The following is a 22,240-nucleotide window of genomic DNA, read 5'->3' on the forward strand; positions in this document are numbered from 1 at the left end:
TAAAAAAAAAAAAAAAAAAAGGTGCCGTTTGGTGCATAAATATGGTATACAGTGCATAAATATGGTATACACATACAAAGGATTTGAAAAACGTAGTCAATAAGACTATGCCACGAACAGGTCAGCTTCAACAAAGTCAAAAAAAGTTGAAGTAAACTTAAGTTGATGAGAAAAACTTCTGCTGATTTGAGGCCTACTGTTTGAGTCCAAAGGTTATTGGGGTCATCTTACAGCCTCAAGGCAACACAACCACAATCGCCTTTTCCTTTATAGAGTCGGCAATTATGAGAACTTGACTAATATATGTAATTTAGGCCAGAGGAGCAGGTAATAAATAAACAGAGATTGACATTTAAGCTGGATAATAAATCAGTGTGTGCATTAAATGCTGCTTCCACTCATTATAATTGCTGAAAATGAGAAAGAAATTCCTCAGGTCACACATTTTTTTTCTTTCAGCCTCTGTGGAGATATGCCTCACTTACAGTAATTTCGTCTGACATGTGTAGGCGGGGTAAAAGGTCTTTCAGGCACATGTATGCATGTTTCCATTGATGTGCATTTTGACTGGAGCGTTTAAGGCCATTTAATGTAGGTTAGAATATCATACAGGGTACTCCGTGTGTGGCTTTGTTGGAAAATTGCATGGTGTTTAATTTTTTTTCCAAGTGTGCCTTCACATGTCTCAGCTTGATTCAATGAGAGCAAAATTTGTAATTTGCAATGCATTCGCTGAGAGTTTTAAGCCTTATTCTAATTTCTCGTGCACGTTCAAACCATCACTTTCAATGAAGAATATTTAAATGTATTTTTGGGGGGCTTCTGCATTAAAAATTTCTCACGCTCACGTGTACCTAAGCAGTTTTTTAAGTCTGTTTCTGGGTTTTATATACAAAACGTACGTCCATTGAACATGTGTTGAAAACTAAGCCGCTGAACATGCATCACATATTCAGTGTGAACATAGCTTTAGTCTTAACTGCCCTTACACGTGGTTAGGGGCTATTTCCAGGTGAAACATGGACAAACTTGTACAGCGCACCAAGATCTAGAATGTTGTTCTAAAATGTTGAGGTCGTAGACCACTCGGTGCCAAAAAGGCCTTCAGAGCCAAAATGTTCATGCACACTTTATATCAGGTATAGGCAACTCCAGGCCGCAGTGTTTGCATGATTTCCAGATATCCAAGCCCTACTCATGACTGATTACCTGGTTCAGGTGTGTCCAGCCAAGTAGAACATGGCAGAGCAGGAGATGTTGGAAAACGTGCAGGAATGCTGCTACCTAGGCCTGGAGTTGCCTATCCCTGCTTTATATCTACAAGCATGCTGCAGGTGATAGGTTATAGTGAACACTTGACATGAAAGGGTAAGTAAGGGGGAAGTAGGTGAGATGCAGGCATCTCGTAGGGATCCTAAGCACACACGACCACCCCGAAACCCTGTGCACTGCACAAGGACCCCATGAGGGATGTTCAAGTGCGCCTGACTTGTAGAAATTGATAAATTAGACAATCAGAAAGTAGTTTATGTGGGTACCTTATGGGCATTTTTCACCTGCATACCCCATGCGTGCAGTATTTGTGCACATGGTCATTAAAGAACCAGTACTTGAACCTTTCTAGTGAATGGAGTATGGTGTCAGGACACTGTACCACTACAACACCTTTAGTTTGTGTAACTTGCATTTTCCTATCAAATACTTCACAACACGCCTGCCACACACATGACAACTGTACAATACATTTTCATGACATCCCATGAGCTAGCCGAGAAAGCTCAAGGGAACTGCAAGACATACCCTTCTTTAAGCTGTAGCCATTCCTCTATAGGATTCTTATGGACGTAGCCAACCCAAAACTCTCCAGCAACCATTCACGTGCACTTGACTAAGGCTTTCTTTCAGGTCAGTGTTTTTTGTGCATGTATGCCATAGATATTTTGACTCACGTGCTTCAGGTTTGGAAACTTTCTCCCATTTTTTAAATACATTTTTATTTTCCTTTATAAATCTTCTAATGTATTGCTTCCAACGAAAGTGTAGACAAGACTACTACACTGACACATTTAGATCCCTGTCGGAAATCTACATGTTTAATTTGGATAAACTTATATCCCCACGTTATCCATTAATGCAGGTCTATTAGGATATTGTGTGAACAGACCTCCTGCTTGCATTAAATTGAGTGGTACCTTAGAGTATGCAGAGTAGTCCGAGCTACTTAATTGCTTCTGTCAAGCCAGCTCTGTTTACAGGCCAGAGATGAACCTACCCCACCTTCATGCTCCCTCTCCCATCGCTCATATCTGCCATAGATTGTATCTGTCTGGCGAGTTGTTAATTTCCTGGGCTACATCCAGAGACAGCCTTAATGTTCTCTGTAAGTATTCTCCCGTTAGCTGCCTGATGTGTTTGATTAATGGATCCTCCTGGACGTTTATGATAGTTTGCGAAGCCGAATGACAGAGAGTGTGTAATTCATGGAGACAATCCCACCCTCCGTCTGGAACAACACATGCCAAGCAGGCAGGGTGTTTGGGGGATTACACTGGCTGCTACTCGAGCGGTGGAGCCCTTTTGTTTTTTAAAATATTGATTTGAGGCTACGTGTTGGGCAATGACACAGCGCAGCAGGAAGGTGTACGCAGCTCAGTGGGAGGTGTCGGCTGGCTGGGTGTCAGCTGCCACATTTTGAGGTATTTGTTTGCGCTGAAATTAATGGGGAATAGATGTAAATGCCAGGAGGCTGTTCATTTAGCCTGTCCATGCAGTTACTTTACTTAGATTTATGATAAATCCCTTTCTCATTTACAAATTCCTTAATCACTAAAAACAAGGGTAAACGTCATACAGCCTTCGATGAAGAAAATAAGGCTGATAGGATGAACTAGTTTGTGTCATTGATCATTTACACTGAGCTCTTCAGGTGCTGCAGTCGGAGGCTGTGTGCGGATCGCTTTAAGAGGCCCAAACATGAAATGTCAGAGATGAACGGGCTGTCAAAGACACTTCAGTCCCAGCAGAGTGCTGCGGGAGAAGAACAGCTCAACAATGAGGGCTGATAAGTAGCAGGGGACTCCTCTGATATCTATATCGGTTCTCACATTGGAGCTCATACGAAGTCCTGCTCCGTGACAGACTGTAGGGAGAGACGCCGCCCTTATGGGAATGCTTAAATTCTTAATTAATCATCTCTGTCATTCTCTGCTTCAATGCAGTGTTATGTCACACAAGGGCACGAACAAGACACAGCTTCTGAGCTCTTTAGAGCAAAACGTTGGTGATAAAACTTGAAACTTTTGATTGTCTCCTTTTGTTTTGTGCTAAAAATCTAAAGTTTTAGTTTCAAGGGTTTGTTTTTCATTTATGAAGAATCAGGTTTGTTAATTGCTGCTTATAACAGTTTTAAAAAGAAGAAAGCTTTTTTTTGTTCACTTCGATGTAATTTTTGATATTTTTGACACAGCAATGACTGATTCCAATCAAGATCGGATGTTCGGATCAGGATTTATTCATCCTACATGAAAGCATTCATCTTGCTGTGATCATTTCAGTTCATGTTTTTGTTGGAACTGCCTGCAGACATGCAACTCTGTAGGAACCCACTTTGTTTTTCATGTGCATTTGCTGTTTTTTCACCATTGTGCAACTGTCTGTCTTTTGGGTATGCGATATAATTTCTTGCTTCAAAACAGTCTTTATCTTTGCAGACTGGCATGTCGTTTACAACAGTGGTCCCCGACCCCGGGCCATGGACCGGTACCAGTCCATGGGTCACTTGGTACTGGGCCACAGACAGAAAAAAAGAAATACATGTGCTAACTTAGATTAGTTTATTTTCTGATCCTGAAGGAAGTTTTATTTTGGAAAACAGCTGGATTCCGTTCACATCATCTGACTTGGTCATGTGATTCAAAGCGGCTATACCTATATGGCTACCCACTACCCAGATAGCCAAGTTAGTAGCCCAAAGCTAAAAATCTTGCAAAAACCAAACAAAAAAATGTATTTGGAAAGTTTCTTCTGGAAGAAAGGAGCAAGTGAGGAAACTGAATAAGAGATTTTGACTTTAAAGAACAATAAAGCTGCTTTTCACAGACAAAACCAGGAGTGTTCCTCGATATGGAATTACTGAGACAGCTGTTCTCATGTAGCAAAAGTCGCTCTGTCTGACAGACTCTCCACTGTTTCACACAGGCAGATAATAAAGTTTGACACACGGTGGATTCATATTTATATTATATTTAGAAAATATCAGTTTTACGACAGTTGCGTCATTTTATTTTGCTATAATTGTCCATCACACTTTAAAAGTCAGAAGTAGCTGAAGCTAGCATCCACCTGTTAGCCTCCACTTTGATGCTAAAGGGAAAATGTTCCTCACAACATTCAAACCAGCTGCTAATATTTTTAGAATGAAGATTCAATCAAATGAAAATGTGTGGAACTTGTAAAAGGGACTTTTAAGAATCTTCTTACAGCAAGGCTGAATTAGGTAGACATCCGTTTAGAAACTATAGCACAGAAAATGTTTCTTTGCATTGAAAAAATACCCAATTAATGAGAATATTTGTAGAGACAAAATATGACCAAATATTTTGCCCTAAAAGATAATCAGAGCCTGGATTGGGTATTTAAATGGAATTCCCTTTACCAAAATTAAGTATACTCAAGATTGTTTTAATCATACTTTTTTTTGCAAAAATTAAGATAGTATACTTTTAGTTTACTTTTTAGGTACTTATTAGAGATAATCTTTACAAATTCATATGTTCATCTTAAGTATATTTGGATTATACTTACAATTATAGTACAAGTCTAAATATATTCAGCCTACATTTGTCACTGTCCTTAAACATTTTCTTACACAGCATTAAAAGTAGAGTAGATGTATTCTTGGGATATTTCAAGTATGTTAAAAAATGTGTTTTAATACACTGATCAGTAGACATTTATTACTTCTAAACAAAAAACAAACCTTAAAAGCTACATTAGATATACTTCATAAACTTAAAGTAAACTTAAAGTTTACTGTCAGTGAACTAACAGTATGCCAGAAATTAAGCAAACTTTAAAAAACTTAGAGTAAACCTAAAGTTTATTGCCAGTAAACTAATAGTATATCAGAAAGGTTACTTTAAGTATGCTTCTAAGTATACTTTTTAAAAATTAAAAGTGAGCCAATTTAGTCCCAAGATGTTTACTTGTTAGTCAACTGCCAGTATACTTTTTAAGTGTACTTGGTACACTTGGTGAAATGTACTTTACTTTATGACATATACTTGAAGTATTCTTATTTTTGGTAAGGGTCAAAGGAAAAAAAAAATCATGTAATGTTTCCGTTATGGATATATTACAAATCAGAAACCAATTCTACAAATAAACAACTGTGTTTCATTGAATCTTCCTCATTTGTAAAATGGAGTAGCATTTTATTTTGATAATAGATTTTCAGAAACCGGAAGCATAAAGATACCAACTTCAGCCCCGTTTAGACCGGTCCCTGAAAATATTCTCTAATTTTACTCGAACTGTGGCCTGAAATAGGTTGGGAAACACTGATTTATGACATATCTATGAGCTTCACCAATCTAGTCTGAGTACATTCCACTTATGTCCACATAAGTTGGCATAGTTAGCCCTCTAGATTCTAATTTTGAGTACTGTCCAAATTTAGCAAAAAAGCTGAGTCGCCCAAATGTTTAATCCTATAACCAGACCAATTATATGCAGTGATGATCAGGACTATGTGGTCTGGAAAATACAGCTCTCAGCAAAATTAGCCATCAGATATCAGACACTGGAACAAAGAAAGAGGGTAAAAAACAGCCCCCTCCCACAACCACCAGACTCAGTGTCCACCAACTTGGCTTACAAACGCAGAAATCAGTTTTTTTTATATAAAAAATATGGAAAACGTGTAAGTCAAATTATACTTATTCAGATTTTTATCTAACAGCGTTTTTCTTTCTGTGTCCCAACACAACATTAACATACCGGTAGTTCAAACCATCCAAACACCTTTTACACAAACATTAAAGCTAGTTTAGGTGCAGATAAGAATAAAAAAATGCTGCAAATCTCCAAAGATCAACTTCTTATTTCCATTTAAAAAGCACATTTGCTTTCTATTGCACTGGAGGCAATCTTTTGCTGGCTTCATGCTGGAGATGCAGCAGGCTCTCACATAGCATACAGTAAAAATCTGTCACAAGTTTTCTTCTTGGTCACAGAGGATATCCTGCCATGGCTCCATGATGAATGGCTGTTTCTAGTTTTATCTCAGTGCTAAGAAATAACTTGGAAGACGGGAAACAGAAATATCCCCCAGACTATATAATTCCATGTGGTTGTAGCTGCAAAAGTCTGCAATATGGTGGGATCAATAAGTCTGACAACATTTCTAGAAATTTATCACATTTCTGGTAAATATGTTATTATCTGTCTCTTAATGTTTTTGTTGAGTTTATGTTTGTCTTCTTTTATTAATAGATTTGTAAGAAAACAAAGAGTGATAATTATTAATAAAAATTAAAAAGATAAGAGGATTTTGCATGCAGAATTATCTATATATTGTGTTTCAATGCAGTGCAGACTGGCTGGTTTTGCATTAAATGGGAAATTCTATAAAAAAGTAAACTCATCTGTTATTTTAAGCAAGGCAACAAAGAACTCACACAGAGGGTGCCTTTCCTCTGGGTAATTTCATTGCCTTCACTAGATTCATTTACATAAAGCTGAGCTTCCCCTTATAACGCGACAACTTTTTGACACACTGCACATGCTCCGATGAGACACATTGCATTCCCAAGATGCTTTGGGCAATTATTTTCCAAACAAATGAATTTTATCTCTCTAAAGCATCACCGAAACAGTGGATACACATGAAGTAAAGTAATTTCAAGACTTCAAGTTCAAGGGGCCCTTGCTAACGTCAAACAGGCATTTTCAAGAAATCTTGTGAAAAGCTAAAAGAAAGTCATATTGTCAACTTATAAAGCCTGTATGGACATATTGGTGTGCAGGATCATCCCAGAGCTTCATGAACTACCAGAAGGTTAGAGGTTACAGGACACCCAGTGTCACGTCTCAATAAGATGCAACTTTCGGTGATACATTAGAAACAGGATTTGTAAATGAGTTTTCAAAACATTCAGAAAATCTTATCCCAAGTTCTTTTTTATCATCTGCTGAGTTCTTCCTGTTGTAGATTTTGTTAAAAAACAAACTCATTATGGGGTTTGTTGACCACTGAAACTCAATATTGAAAACAAGTAGGGATTTGACTCTTCATGCAAGAAATTAAGCATTCAAGCTGAAGCTGTTTGACTGCAAGAGCAAATGGAAAACGACAGCATTGCATTATTTGAGCATGAAAACATTGATTAAAGCCATAAAAAAGATAGTCATATCCCAGTTATGCTTGTCTTTAGCAAGAAAAGAAAAATAACTGCACAGGGAGTTTAAGGCAGTACTCACTTTAAGTTCAACAGTGCATAATCCACTTTTTTTTTTTTTTTTTTTTTTTAAATAAATTTAGGACTGCACGGTTGTGTAGTGGTTAGCACCCCTTCCTTAGTGAGAAGGTTCAAATCCCGACTGGGACCTTTCTGTGTTGAGTTTGCGAGTTCTCCTCGTGCATGAGTGGGCACTCCAGCTTCCTCCCACAGTCCAAAAACAGGGCCACAAATTTAGACTGGTGGTTCCAAATTTATCCAAGGTGTATATGTAAGTGGCGCTGCACCAGACTGGCGACTTGTCCAAGATTGTGCCCCGCCTTTGCACAACAGTAGCCGGGACAAACTCTGGCAGGCTTGTGACCCTGAAAAGGATATGGTGGGTTCAGATAATGGATGGATGTTTGGATGGATGGATGGGAAAGTTTATTAATAATCATTCTACAATGATACCCTCTTTCGACTCACAGATATCTGAGGAGGCTGACCTCAGAATCATATATTCTACAGGCGGCTGTGGTGCAGAAGTAGAGCAGTCAACCTCTGATCAAAAGATTGCAGTTTCGGTTGCCGCCTTGCCTGCCCATGGGTCAAAATGTCCTTGGGATAGGTACTGAACCCCACATTACCTCTGGTGGTTCGCCAGTGTTCGGCAGCGGCGCCGCCATCAGTGTGTGAATGTGTGTGTGCGTGGGTGAACGGGACTGTGACTGTAAAGCGCTTTTGGCCTTCAAGGAAGGTAGAAAAGCGCTATACAAATATAGGTCGTTTACATACGTGTCCCTAAACAACTCTACTCTAGATTAGCCTATGGCTGTGGGGTCTCTGAGGGTGACATAAAGTGGGGCAAAAGTGACTGAATATGCCTCATGCAAAAAAAAAAAAAAAAAACCTGAAAGCAACATCATAAAAGATCAAAATAATATAAAAAATGCTCATTATTTAAGTTAACATGAAGCTATAGTCTATAAAAAGCTTAATTATATAGTTTTAAGTGAGAATAAAACTGAATTCATATTTTCTTCCTGGATGCACTCTCATTTAGCAGTGTTTATGAGAGGAAACCTGTCCATGTGCTTTATGCCTCAGTGTGTAGTTTTCTCGTGCAGCTGTCAGAGGAGCTCCACTCTGACTGCCTCTCTTAATCCTCGCCTCTCCTCCCACGCAGGTGTCTGACAGGTGCGACTACATTTTTGTGAATGGCAAGGAGATGAAGGGCAAGGTGAAGATGATGGTGAATTTCACTTACGGATACCTAAGTGCTCAGCTGGAGCTCAGCGTGTGGATCCCTCGACTCCCCCTTCAGATCGAGGTGTCAGACACGGAGCTGAGCCAGATCAAAGGATGGAGGGTTCCCATCATAACCACCGACCAGAGGTAAATTACAGTCATCTTTGCTAATGAGCATTATCTCATTTGTGTGAATGTTTTTAGTCAGTATAATCTTTTTTATGTTTTCATTTATAAGCTGTATCATTTGTTTTATCTTCAGATTATTTAGTTTATCCACATTAAGTAATCTAATTAACCCTGTAAGTCTGATTTAAAGATCCACTCCAATCGATGGACATGGTGTTATAATATGTTCTTGAGGCATTTCTTGAATGATCTTAAGAAAATTATTTTTAAAATTGTGTTTCTGTGAAATTTGGAAGTATATAAAAAATCTGTTAGAAAAATCTTGTAGCTGTGACGTAGGTGCTACAATCGGCAGGCCTCAAACTCCCCGCTCCGCTCTATTCTGATGCTTCCACTTGCAAACAAATAGATCGTCATCTGAGCTGGCATATGGCTCAACCCTGTACGGCTGGATAGCTTCCATATAGCTTGCCATTTTTGTTGCACCGCTAATGTGAGGTTGGGTTGTGAGGGCTGTAAGCTAGTGGGAGAGTGTGTAAACAGATGGGTGATGGGAAGTGGGGGAGGGGCTGCATATGCAACAGTCCTGCCTACAACTCAGAGGTAAATTTTTAATTAACTCCTGCCTCCCCGCAGAAATCATCCTTGAAAAATACAGTTTTTTTAATCTAGGCTAAAAATTATATAATGACTGACTTGAAATGCTTTTACAATAGATAGAAAGATAATTAGTCGTTAAATATATAAAAAGGTCTTTTTCTATTCCATTTTTGATTGAAATTTAAAATTTGAAGAACTGATAACCAAGGTAAATAAACTTTAAATCAGGGGTGTCAAACGCAGGGCCAGATGGTTTAATCCGGCCCAGACATGAAAAGAAAATCATTTGAGGATGTTGGGGAAAAAAGCAAGTTTCTTGCCCATTTCTGTTGCAAGTTATGGTTCTGCAAAGAAATGACCACAATACACTTTTCCACCACTAGGGGAAGCAAAGGAAAAGCAGCCAATGGAGGAAAAGATTTTTGGACATTTCTTTGTATTTTGCAGACTTGAAGGATATTGTGAAATATGTTGTTACACAGGATTTGAATCCTGATATTGACGGCCTGGTGAAGGCCAAACCATGCTGAGTTTCAGGAGAGAATGGAAGGTTAACTCCAAATTCTTATGTTCACAAATGTGTGCATGTTTAATTTAGTTTAATTTTTCACTGATTTGCACTTTTGTATTTTAGGCAAGGTATTTTATTTTTATTTTTTTCCCATATCCCCCTTTTGAGTTTACTTTCAGGATTGCCTCAATGTCAGATGTAAAATATTCAGTCTATGTAAAATTATATATATATATATATATATATATATATATATATATATATATATATATATATATATTTTTTTTTTTTTTTAAGTGAAATCCATTTTATTTGAAATCCATTGGCCTCTGCAAGTGAATGTATAATAATAAGTGATTAGGCTACTAGGTTGTTTGAGGCATTTTTTTCCAACAGAAAAACAAAAACAAAGCTACAGATAACAAGTTGACCTGAGGTTATTTTGCTATTATGTTATTGGTCCGACCCACTTGAGATCAGACGGGTTGAAAATGGCCTCTGAACCAAAATGAGTTTGACACTCCTGCTTTAGATAGTGATCTGTCTGATTGAACTTTTGGCAAATAGGACATTTTCTGATAACAGGGTCACTGAACATCACTACAGAGGACTCCGGTCACACCAAACAGTTCTGAGCCAGTAACAAAATGGCTGACCCACGCGGCGCAGCTTGTCATTATCACACACTCATGGTGGCCTGCCATTGTGTCTCTTAGCTGTCAGTAGGACGGCGCATTATTAGAGCTGTCTGGAGGTCCGACCTCTCCCCTGAGGCCTCATCACTAGCAGCACCTCTGCCAACGCTGCTGTGCCACTGCAGCCGCTGAAATCCATCCACTGATGGAGCAGCTATCAGCCTACCTGCAGTAATTACATCTGGAAAAGCACTGAAGCCGGACTTGGAGTCGTCCCAAGCAACAGTGTGTCGACTCTAATTACCCAAGCTTTCCTTTTATTTTGACTGACAGAGGTACAGCGTTCAATTGATGTCATAGCTTGTCGAGAATGTTGCTTTTCAGGTTGTATGCTGGGATGCATGCATTTATCAGTGGGGACAGCCGAGCTGGGCTGTCAGAGCTGCCGCCAGCACCTCTGCTGATTGCTTCAGAGAGCTTCGCTTCTCCCTGTCTTCCACCCCTCTTTGTTTATCAGGGGATAACAGGCCTGACCTTGCAAAGTAGCATTATGCCTGTTGGTAGGACTGGGCATTGGTCCACTGTGCATAAGCCCACAAGGAACTAAGCCAATGAGTGACAACAGCAAGTAGCTTAGCCTCCCTCCATCAGCCAGACTGGCAGACTGTGGCGGTACAGGACAGAGGAGGAGAAATGAAAAATAAAGAACCATCAGGGCTGTCAGTAAGATCACTGCAAAGGTACTCCTCATCGTTTTTGACTGACACTGTCTGTACAGCTCACCTCTTCCCTTCCTAAATCCTGTCAAAACAGGAACAAGATAAGCATGCAGACAGAAAACATAAGTGTTAGCACAGCATTTGGGCAGGGACTGGTCCTTCCACCCCACAAATCTATTCTGGGGATCTCCTCCCCTATCAGTCCTTGAAAACTTGTTTGCTCCAATGTGGTTACGTAGGTTTCTCAAACTTCTTTTTAAAGAAGAATAAAACGTTTCACAAAAACTTCAGTGATAATCAGAACAGGGTCTACTGTTTTTAATGGAACATAAAAGTAAAAATGAAGCATTAATACAAAAAGACAAATAAAAGGACAACATAATACTATTTTGGGTTTGTGACTGTGTGAAAAGAAACTAGGTATTTTAAATTAGGGTGTATACAAGTGTATACAACTTGATGGACTTTTAAGAATTCCGTAAACACAGGTATTTGAATACACATTCAGTCTAAGGTGTTCACATGAACAAGCAGAGAGGCACTTTTTCTTCCTTTTTTTTTCCCCCCACCGATCCATGTCTGCTACCTACAGTTGGAAGTCTTGGTGTGAAATGTAAAGTGGTGCAAATCTTGCCAATCTAACTCCAGACTTTTTTTCCACATCTTTATTCAGATATATGAAAAATGTGGTGTCATATAATTCCAGCCAGGCACAAACCACAATTAATAATTTTTCCTCTGTGATCAGTTATTAAATGGTTGGTACTTCGGTGAACTAAAAGGGACGCCATCCATACGTCTACCAAACTCGAGTCCCTGATTGGCCAAAGTTCAACTTGGTTCAACTTTCAATTGGCATTCAGTAGCTACGGTTTTTGTACACGGAGCCTCAAAAAGTCTTAAAATGTGCATAGTTACGCATGAACACAAGAGTTTTGAACCCAGAAGTCCAAAATGCACAATCATGTGGGTTTACATCGATTGGAAGTCGTCACTTGAATGCTTGTTGTAGCAAATTGACCAGCAATAGTACCTCAATTTAGTCTAGAAAAAGTTGTACGAAATCTGGGTAAAGCTACCCAAAGTAGCTGTGATCTAAGCATTACTTGTGAGATTGGTGGGAATAAATCTTAGACATAAGTGTGTTATAGAAGTCTGCAAAGAAACCCCCCACAAATGCATACACGCACACACTTGTAGGTGTATACCCGTCCCAAAAGGCATTTTGTGAAAGGCAAGACCAAATTTAAAAGTAGTACAATAATACAGTTTAACATTTAGAGAAATTACCTCAGATAAAAGAATATTGAAGTATAAAAAATAGACTTCAAGTTTATAGATTTCTCAGCACACTGTTGGAGATTGTATTAGCAATAGTGACGCACTTGATAATTCCATAAAGCCTCATATGTAGAGTTTCTGTTTTATTTACGAAAACTGAAATCACAAAGATTTTTTCATTAATTTATTTTTGTGGGTTAGTGGCTGTCACTCAGTTGCATGTGAAATCAGTCCTGCCAGCAAAGCTTTTAAGCTCTTAACTTCAAATCTCTCTGTACTCTCTAGAGCTCGCAGCTAACATCTTTATTCCTGTGGCTTAGCAGGCAGTCTGATTTCTGTGGGGATTAAGACAGAAAGAGACAAGTAGAGCGGATAAAGGCAAGAAAAACAGTTTAAGAGATTAATTTTCTTTTCTTCTCCCCTTTATTACAATCGCAACCTTTGCTCGAGTGCATGTACACAAGAAGGGAAAAGATGCAGGATGAACAAATGAGGACGATTTTGCAACAAAGGTGGATGCAAGTCTAATGTGCAGCAAACGTGCATGATTAATAGCCGTGTTGACAAAAGCTTTTTCTGTTTGTAAGTAACCCAACTGTGCCCCAGTGGAAGACTGAAGAGCTGTAGCAGCATTTATTCTCCCAGATCAACAATTCAAGTGCTGCCTTCTCAACATCTCAGGATGAATTATCTGTTGTTTTTATAAGAGTGTTTGTCGAAGCAAAAGATAGAGAAGCAGTTATGGACAGAATCTATTCATACTGAAACCATTTAAAGCTAGTTTGACAAACTCACGGCAATTTTCCCTGTGAGAGAGAGTTGTGCCTCTGTTGGCTGATTTGTTGCTAAAAGTAATAAAATTAGATTTGCTGGCAACATGGCAATCAGAGAGGCTATTAAGTAAAGCAGCAAGGAGGTGTAAGCACATTTACAATTCCGACCGGGTGCGTCAAAATGGTTAGGCAGAGACATTGAGAAAGACAAATGACGGCCGTTTTACTTAACTGATGTTCTCCCACCGACCTCATCCACAGCTTTCCTGCATAACTAGATCTTGGTCAGGTAAATATTCCTGTATACGTTACATCAATCTCTGTGTGTTTGATGGAAATCGTTTAGATGGCTTCAAGATGCATTTACGTACTACGTGTATAGTGGAAATGGAAGGAGGGAAAAGGGGTCAACTGAAAAATAATCATCTTTGAAACCATGTTGATGTGAGCATTAAACACTTAGGTGTCAATCAATTTAGCCTTTACTTTGGTTTACATTTCAGTGTGCAGAAAACATTATTGAGAGCAAAAACTCAAAAAGCTCTTTCGAGATCTGTTGCAAATGGATACAATTATGTTGTTTGTTTTTTTGTTTTGCTTAGTCTAAAGTCTCTCTTCAATCATCTTTTGATCTATTGTAAAAACGTTACCAGTGGTCGTCTGATTATAATATTGCCTTTTTGGGTAAAATTTAAAAAAATAGTCATTTTCTAGGACATAGTTTCTGCAGAGCGGAAGTAGTCGGTTTGACATTCCTCTCCAAGTTGTGGGCAGGACCACTGGCTTAGAGAAGTCTGCCCTTATTTCCCATGATCCCTTTGTTTACAAGCTCTCCCACTAGCTTACAACCCCAAACTTAAAAAAAAATTGCAAGTCATGTCAACAAAGCTGTACAACTGGATAGCTTCGATGAGAAAAAGAACACACAAGGAAATCCATTTGTCTGCAAGTGGATGCATCAGGGAGCCTTTTGCCCGCCGATTGTAGCGTCTTTATCAGTTACAAGCTTTTTCTAACAACATTTTTTTTTCCATGTGCTTCTGATTGTCGACTTGAAGAAAAAAAATATTCAAAAACACAATTTTAAGCTTAGTTTTCTTATACTTGTTATATGGAGGAAACTGTATGGAACTGGGACTGTTGGTACACATGGACACCATGGATGGTTTATGTCAACACATGTCATTTTCTCTACAAAGTAACTTGTAATTATAGTCACATAACGTTAGAAAATACATGTTAAATGTAAAGATCTGATGGTTTAAAGTATGAACTTACTTCATCACAAACGCAGTCTCCACTGACTCAAAAGGGTAGCTTCAAATAAACACATTCTCATGTTTTCCAACATGGACGAACTAGGACCCCTAAGGTGTCCATTGCTTTGCCTAAACAAATTACCAGATAAGTCTATCAATACTGGGGGAATTTACAACAGCTGTCTATTATTGAAAAAAAAAAGCTACAGCATGTTAAGATCACATTTTTTATTGGAAAGGGTCTTTATTCCTCAACAAAAAATTTTTTTGGGGGGGAGTTTAACATGCAAGTCTATGAATAAGCTACTCTCAAATGTGATCTATCCTTAAGAGGAATTTAACACAGTTAGCTTCAAAACATGTATCACGTTCTCTAAATATACAGTCACCTATTTAAATGGGTCATCATAAATCACTGATACATTACTTCATTTGTTTGATTTCATTTGGTTTTGCATATTTCAAGTATGTCTCATATTTTACGAGAACTAGTTACAAAGCTGTAAATTTCTAGACGCGGTTTACAGCGCGATCAGCCGTCCATGAAATAGCAGAGTTGATTTAACTTTGGAGGGTTGACCACAGACCTGGTTTCTTCCGGCCAGCGGTGCACTCACTTTTTGTGCCCGCAGATTAGCAGCACATCTCTGACCAACCTGGACATGCTTAATTTTCACCACAGTGCACCTGCTGGTGCAAAGCGAGGGGAATGCGTCTGTGCTCAGAGCTTAATAACATTTAACTAAAATCAAAACTGCTCTGAAAGTCTGCATGCTTCAAAACAAACTAACCTGGGAGTTTGTGCGACTTATAAGCAGTCTCAGCCCAACTCTGTTTTCTTAGTTTTCTGTTTTTATTACACTTTTTATATAATCTTTACCAAACTTTGCTCTTTCCACAGGTGTTATAAGACTAATAACAACAAACAAAACACACATGATCATGCATAACGGCATGTTTTTTAGAGGTAAAGTTTCTTTTTTTTAATGTAGGGATTTCAATGTGTCCATTGATCTGATTGCTTGAAGCTTCATTAACCAACCTATCAGTTTGTTAATATAAACATACATTTTTAACCTCCTAATTATTATGTTGTTCTATATGTTCCTATACTAGGACATACTTGAGAAGGACTGCAAAGATCTGAATAACAGTTTCCAACCCAAGCAAAACATAAATGGTTAATGGCTTGTGTCAAAATACCCTTTATGGGTGGATATGGGCTGTGTGCAGACAAAAAATGGACAAAACTTTACAGGACACGCAGGGGACACACATAACATTTTAAGATCATAGATCACTCAGTGTACAAAAATGTTCGTGCTCATTTTTTTTTTTTTTCTACAGCAAGGCTGCAGGCGACAGGTCGTAGCAAACATTAAAAGAACACGTTAGGGTCAGTAAAGGGGAACTATGAGATGCAGGCATGTCTTACAGATTTTCATTTTTCAACCCCCCCAAAACTTGTACACTGAGCAACAGGCTCATTTACTAGTGCACGCGCCTCACTAAGGACGAGAGTGTGGCGTAAGGGCTCCGTATAACAGCATGGCCCGTACATTATAAGTGTGTGCAACTTAAATGATCCTTGCAAATACTTCACAGCCACGAAGTAACTGGAACACACACCTGCTCTCCCTTTCAGGCCGTGCACACTGCCACTACTTACATTTTGCAATTGGTAATACCTGGATATTCATGGAAAAAGTTGTGGTCTTAATATGTGAAATTTTTTACAGATGTATCATTGAATTTCTTCACTTTGACAAACAGAGCACTGGACATTGTGTCTCCACCGTGGACAGCAACCACAGGGGGGCATTGTGATGCTCTGTTTTAATTAAGCAGTCGGGTTCCCCCGGTCTGCAAAAGTTCTAAGTCGGCTGCTTGGCGCAAAGGACCCTGTCCTTGTTCAGAGTCACATTGTCTCACAACCCGTGAGGCAAAGTGGCAACCAAACCTGCAACCTTCTGATTAAAGGGTCAACCGCTCTACCTCTGCACCGAAGCTGCATAAATCCCTCCTAAATCAAAGAAAGCCAAACCAAATTACAACATGACTCACTTTAAAGCTGGTTTATAATTTTGCATTTGCTCACCAGGTCAACACGGGACAGCGAGGATGAAGATGATGAAGACAGACGAGGCCGAAGCTGTACTCTTCAGTACCAACACGCCATTGTGAAAGTCCTAACTCATTTCGTTGCTGAATCTGCTGATTCTCAAGGACAAACCAGCTTCATGCTGGGCTCCGACTGGCAGGTGGATATCACAGAGATGGTGTGGGACTTCCTGAAAGTAGTGAACCCTCAAATCGCAAAATTACTGGACAGAAGGATTCTGGTAGGGGTGGACATTGGAGTGACGGTTATTCAGGTATGGAATACATTTACAGAAGTCCTACATGGAAAAAAATGTTGCAAAAAAACTATATGGGTTTAAATGTCCTTGACAAATAACAGTCCCTTTTTTAAGGAAAATCTTATGAAATAGGGGGCATTAGATCAAATTAGAAAGTTTTACACCAATAATAATAACAATAATAATAATAAAAAAACGTAAATAAATGCACACATCACACAAAAGTTAGAATTTTAAGAGTGAGAATCAAGGGAAGCAGGAACAGCAAAGAGTAAGGCCAAGAACCTATCAGATAAAAGTAAAGTTTGCCATTGCATAATAGAGTAAAGTAAAACTTGCTGCTGGAATATTCAACACACACAAACTGAACTTAATGACCAAGAGCTGAACGATGTGCCAGAAACACTGAAATAGAAAAGTTTGGGTAAATCAAGGTTCATTGGATTAAAAGCAGAGATTTACAGTGCCGAGGCAGTCCTTGTCTTTGTCTCAGCTTTGTCACTGTCAATCCTGTGGTCTCATACACCACTTTCTTGGCAGCCTGAAGCCTGTGGTCTCATGTGGCTGCACCGAGGCAACTGCTAAATGCAATCAGTCTCATTCGATTCTGGCCTCAACCTACCGTCTGAAAATCCATCAACTCCCAGGGTAAATAAACCTCATAACCTAAATGATTGCCGCACAAGGTCATGTTTATTTGTTACCAAAGCTTACTTGACATCTTGCCTCTTCACAATTGTACCCAGGGAGCAAAGTTAAGTTTTATAGGTCTGGAAAAGTGTTTAATTTTAATTAGTGATCTGGAAAATTGCCCTTTGAGGGAGAACAGAGTTCACAAAAACTGAAATTAGAGTAAAAAAAAAAAAAGGAATTGTGCATCATAAATAAATTTAACAGAAACATAAACAAATACAGCGTTTGAAACTTTAGTTACGGTATTTTTCCCACTATGAAGTGCACTTAAAAACCTTTTCTTTTCTTTTTTTTTTTTTTTTTTTCTTCAAAAAACCACTTATAATCCAGACAGTCTTTTATGTGAATAAATTCTAGTTCTCATCGACAGAACTCAGTGGATTCTTATATAGACGTCAAATGTTTGTATTGATTAGATTTTCACTTCGTGAAATCGGTGACATCGTATCCAGCTTTTAGAAAAACAAAAGAAAAGTAGTGAGCATGGTGTTTGAATTGCTTTTAAAATCCTGGTCCTGCACTATATAGCTTTTTTGGAAGTTAGGGATTAGGGTGGGAATTCGGTACCCCAGACTTAAACATGTTGTAAATATGCTAATGTTGCTAATGCTTCTAGCGTGGCTAACATGTAGCATGTCACAAACAAGCTGTAGAATTACTGTGAACGCAGTAAATAGTCTGACCGACTTATCTCTGATTCTTTTGTATCGCATAATGCGCTTTATAGTTTAATGTGTCTTATATACGACATTAGTTTGAAAATAGACGATTCACTGACAAAGAGCCTTGTAGTGCAGAAAATACAGTAACCTGATTTAAAATGTTTAAAAGTTTAAAAAGTGAAACCTCTGTGAAACCCAAGGTTTGTATTCCTAATACATACAATTGTTACCACTCACTAATGAAAATGACATTACTTTGAGGTGAAATAGTATTGTTGGCACTGTCTTTGTCAAAAAGTTTGAGTTCACCGATGTAGACACATAACGGAGAAAATGATCAGACAGTCTTGCTTGTCATTTGGCCAGCATCAAACACACCATAGCCACCGCAGTAAAACTCAACAAGTATGTACATTTTGACAGTATTTAGGAGAGATTACAGTAATATCCAGAACCTGCATCACCGACTCTACCATCCTTAATTTATGTGGTAAATGTTTGAAAATGCACAGAGAAGAAATTTGCTTTGGAAGGTTTGCCAAAAGAGGGCCGGCTCAAAAAATATAAAATTGTGGCCATTGCAGAACAAGTAACAGGACAATATCTTGTGGACAAATGAGGAAAAAGAAAAAGAAAAGGCAGCATGTCACCTTGGAAAAAGTGTTGATGTGCAGCTGTAATGCTCAGCACGATGTTTGGAATTGCCAAAAATAGAACAGGAGCGCAAACATTTCATACCGACTGTCGAGAATTCTGGTAGAGGGCTGAAAAAAAATTTCATGGTTCACATATTCTGTTGAAAACAGAACTGATGCATCTTGTACATTCATGTCGATGTGGAAGTACACAGGTAGATTGAAGGGGGCTCAGAACTGATACCTATGAGCCGACAGAGCTGGTGTGTGGAGATGAATAAAAAAACTTTTCTCTTTAAAGATCTTTATTTCTGCTGTGAAGTTGGATATTGTAACATCAGTGCTCTCTGAAGCGAGCCCCAGGTGACTATTTGTGAATCTGTTCTTTTTGTAGACGAGGTCTGGCTTCACTTCTCAGTCATTCTGTTGATGTGATTCAGGTGCTCGGAGGCCTTTTTGCACATTCCATATGTGAGCGATGTCCCCAGCCTCAGGCCTTATCTGTAATGAACATTGTTGCTGTTTCAGGGAAGGTCCTGCTTGTCATTCTCCTTCTCTCACTCTTTGTAATCAGTGAGCGGAGGACATCATCTGTCCATTTGGACTCTATCAGACAACCAAAAGGGTTTCATCAAACTTCAGTCACATTTTTACTGTCAGGAAAAAAAAACACATTAGAATAATATGCTGAAAGAACATGAAGACATTGTCTATTCCAAGGGCAATAACAGCCGCTCCTGCCTTGGCTATTTTTGACGAGTAAGTTCTTTTGTCCAAAGCAGACGTGTGCTTCGTGTTGTGTCACAGTTCATGAGTCAGCCTCTCGGCAGCGAGGCGGCTTCTCGGCACACAGACCTTCAATTTGTCAGGTTTTTCATGCTGACTGGGTGAATATCAACCTCCTAACGACATCTGCTAGAGTAGAATCTGCTTCCTGACATCTAGGACTCTCTGGACGTGAGCAGACGTGCTCATCTCTGCAAACCGTTACACACACACACACATTTGTAAAACAAGAACAAACAGAAGAAAGCATGACAACAAAGATCTGACAGCCAACACAAACCATGCCATGTGTCACATTGTGCGATGCTTACGGTATATGCAAATGCACGTAGAGAAAGATGCATTGCTCACGCAGCATTCTTCCTACGCCTAGTTATGATCTTGGCTTCTGTTTTTATGGTTAAAGTGCGATTCTCCGATGGATTTCCAGTGTTAATCAAAGAGAATTGATTTTTACCTACAGGAAGTCAGCCAAGTTTAGTCTTTGCTTGGTCTATAGAGCCTAGAGAAAGAAATTAAACCAAAAGTGGGTTTGGGCTTTTTTGTGTTCATTGAAATGCAGAGAAAGACCTTTATCCAAAATTATCTGCACCCAGGTTCTTTCTTCATGAGGAGATATTATTGTCTTCCATTCAACAGGAATCAGTTGTCAGTTAAATAAGTTGACCAGTGGGGAACTTTTTGTTTTTGTGTTTGGAATTCTATGTGCTCTGAAAGTGCTCTTTTTCATTATTCAACTGTGCTTTACCTCTGCTGCTGATTTCTCATGGGAAAAGCCTCCCAACCAAATGATTCTAGTAGCAAATAAAAAAGCCCCCACCGACAGCTTATGCAGCGCTTTGAATCATTATTCACGTCCCAATGTCATAGATTACTGCTCAACAATCACATTTTTAGGGAAAATCTTATTAACCTTCCATTTTCACCTTTTTTTTTTTCTTTCTGGCTTTCTTTGATACCTTGCAGGTTTTATCTCCACTGTCGGACTCAATCCTGGCGGAGAAAGCTATAACTGTGGTGGATGACAAGGTGACCATCACAGAGCTGGGGGTCCAACTGGTTTCAGGCCTCTCCATGAGCCTCCAGTTGAGTCCAGGAAGCAACAAAGCCATCCTGGCCACCACCACCACACAGGAAGTGCTACAAAGCCCTAAACAGGTTAGGATCATGCGCCTCATTTTTTTTTTTAAAAGAGCATTTAATTGTCCCACCCAGCAAAGCTAAGTGAGCCCCATTTGGTTTAAAAGTGGGCAGAAAATGAGGGCCCCAATTGGGTTAGTTTGCCTACTCTGGCTTAAGTGGGCACTCAGTGACCACGTAGCATGCTAGCAAGCTCTACTGTAGCGAGCTAGCAAGTCCGCTGTATTGAACTAGCGAGCTCCGCTTTAGTGAGCTCCACTGTTGCGAGCTCTGCTGTATCGAGCTAGCGAACTCCACTGTAGAGTGCTAGCGAGCTCCAGTGTATTGAGCACTGTGTATCAATTTAGCTAGCTCCGCTGTGGTGATCTGTTGAGCTCCAGTATAGCAAGCAAGCAAGCTCTGCTGTATTGAGCTCTGGTGTATCAAGCTAGCAAGCTCTGCTGTAGACATCTAGAAAGCTTTGGTGTATTGAGCTAGCAAGCTCAACTGCAGCCATCTAGCGAGCTTCACTGAAGCAAGCTAGTGAGAGAAACTACAGAAACTGTGGACAACCCCATTGGGGGCCCTTTTTGTGCCCACTTTTAAACCAAATGGTGCCTATCTGACTTTGCTGGCTGGGGAGCTTTTAAAAAGTTAAATATTTCATTAAGTTAATGAACTTGAACAAATGTTTGACACCTTCTCAAAATTAATTGTTTTCTTAGACATACCATTCATTTTTTTATTTTATTTCAGCGAAATATGCCTTAATATCATCACCTTAGTGTTATCTAATAGGAAATTAATTTTTCTTTATCAGTTTTCCTATTGCTAAAGGAGCTTTAAATTTTGACAATCTGGATCATTATAAGTTTTAACAAGTATGATCATTAGTGGTATATAACAGTTTGAATTAAAATGTTCTATGCAAAACCTTATTCCTACAAAATAAGAGCTTTTTTTTTTAATTTATTAGATTAAAAATGAATGTTTTGACTCTCTTTAGGCATGTCTGATTAACACAGGAAATCATGTTAATTCATTTCACACAGTCATCATTAACTCCTGCCATATAACCTTTTAATTTAATCAAAGCCTGATTTTTTTTTTTTTATTATTATATTATTCATGCTGTGATGCTAGAATGTGAATACTGCCTTAGAATCCCGTGTTCTTCAGAACAAAGCTACGCCCACTGACTGCATGAGGATGAACGATTTTACCAACACAAGAAGCGTGCGTGTGCCACAGCTCGTGTACACAGCCGTGTGTGTTTGCTCCAGACCGCTCCTAACCGTCTTAGCACGGAGGCTTGAGAGCCGGAGTGTGACAGAATGTTTTTCATTGGGCTGCAATTGCAAGTGGAAGCTTAATCTCAGAGCATGCAAGTG

The 22,240-nt window shown here is 39.1% G+C and overlaps 1 protein-coding gene across 1 annotated transcript in view; it reads left to right on the forward strand.

The window, feature by feature from the left end:
* The window catches only part of si:dkeyp-14d3.1 (transmembrane protein 132C), a 154,227-nt gene that overhangs the window by 127,040 nt on the left and 4,947 nt on the right, over positions 1-22,240 (forward strand). Inside the window, exons 6-8 of the mRNA XM_024276326.2 lie at positions 8,626-8,834; positions 16,696-16,969; positions 20,697-20,888. Coding sequence (XP_024132094.1) covers positions 8,626-8,834; positions 16,696-16,969; positions 20,697-20,888 — 675 coding nt within the window. The remainder of the gene's footprint in view (positions 1-8,625; positions 8,835-16,695; positions 16,970-20,696; positions 20,889-22,240) is intronic.

Source organism: Oryzias melastigma, linkage group LG9 (assembly GCF_002922805.2).
Source record: "Oryzias melastigma strain HK-1 linkage group LG9, ASM292280v2, whole genome shotgun sequence".
Classification (NCBI taxonomy): domain Eukaryota; kingdom Metazoa; phylum Chordata; class Actinopteri; order Beloniformes; family Adrianichthyidae; genus Oryzias; species Oryzias melastigma.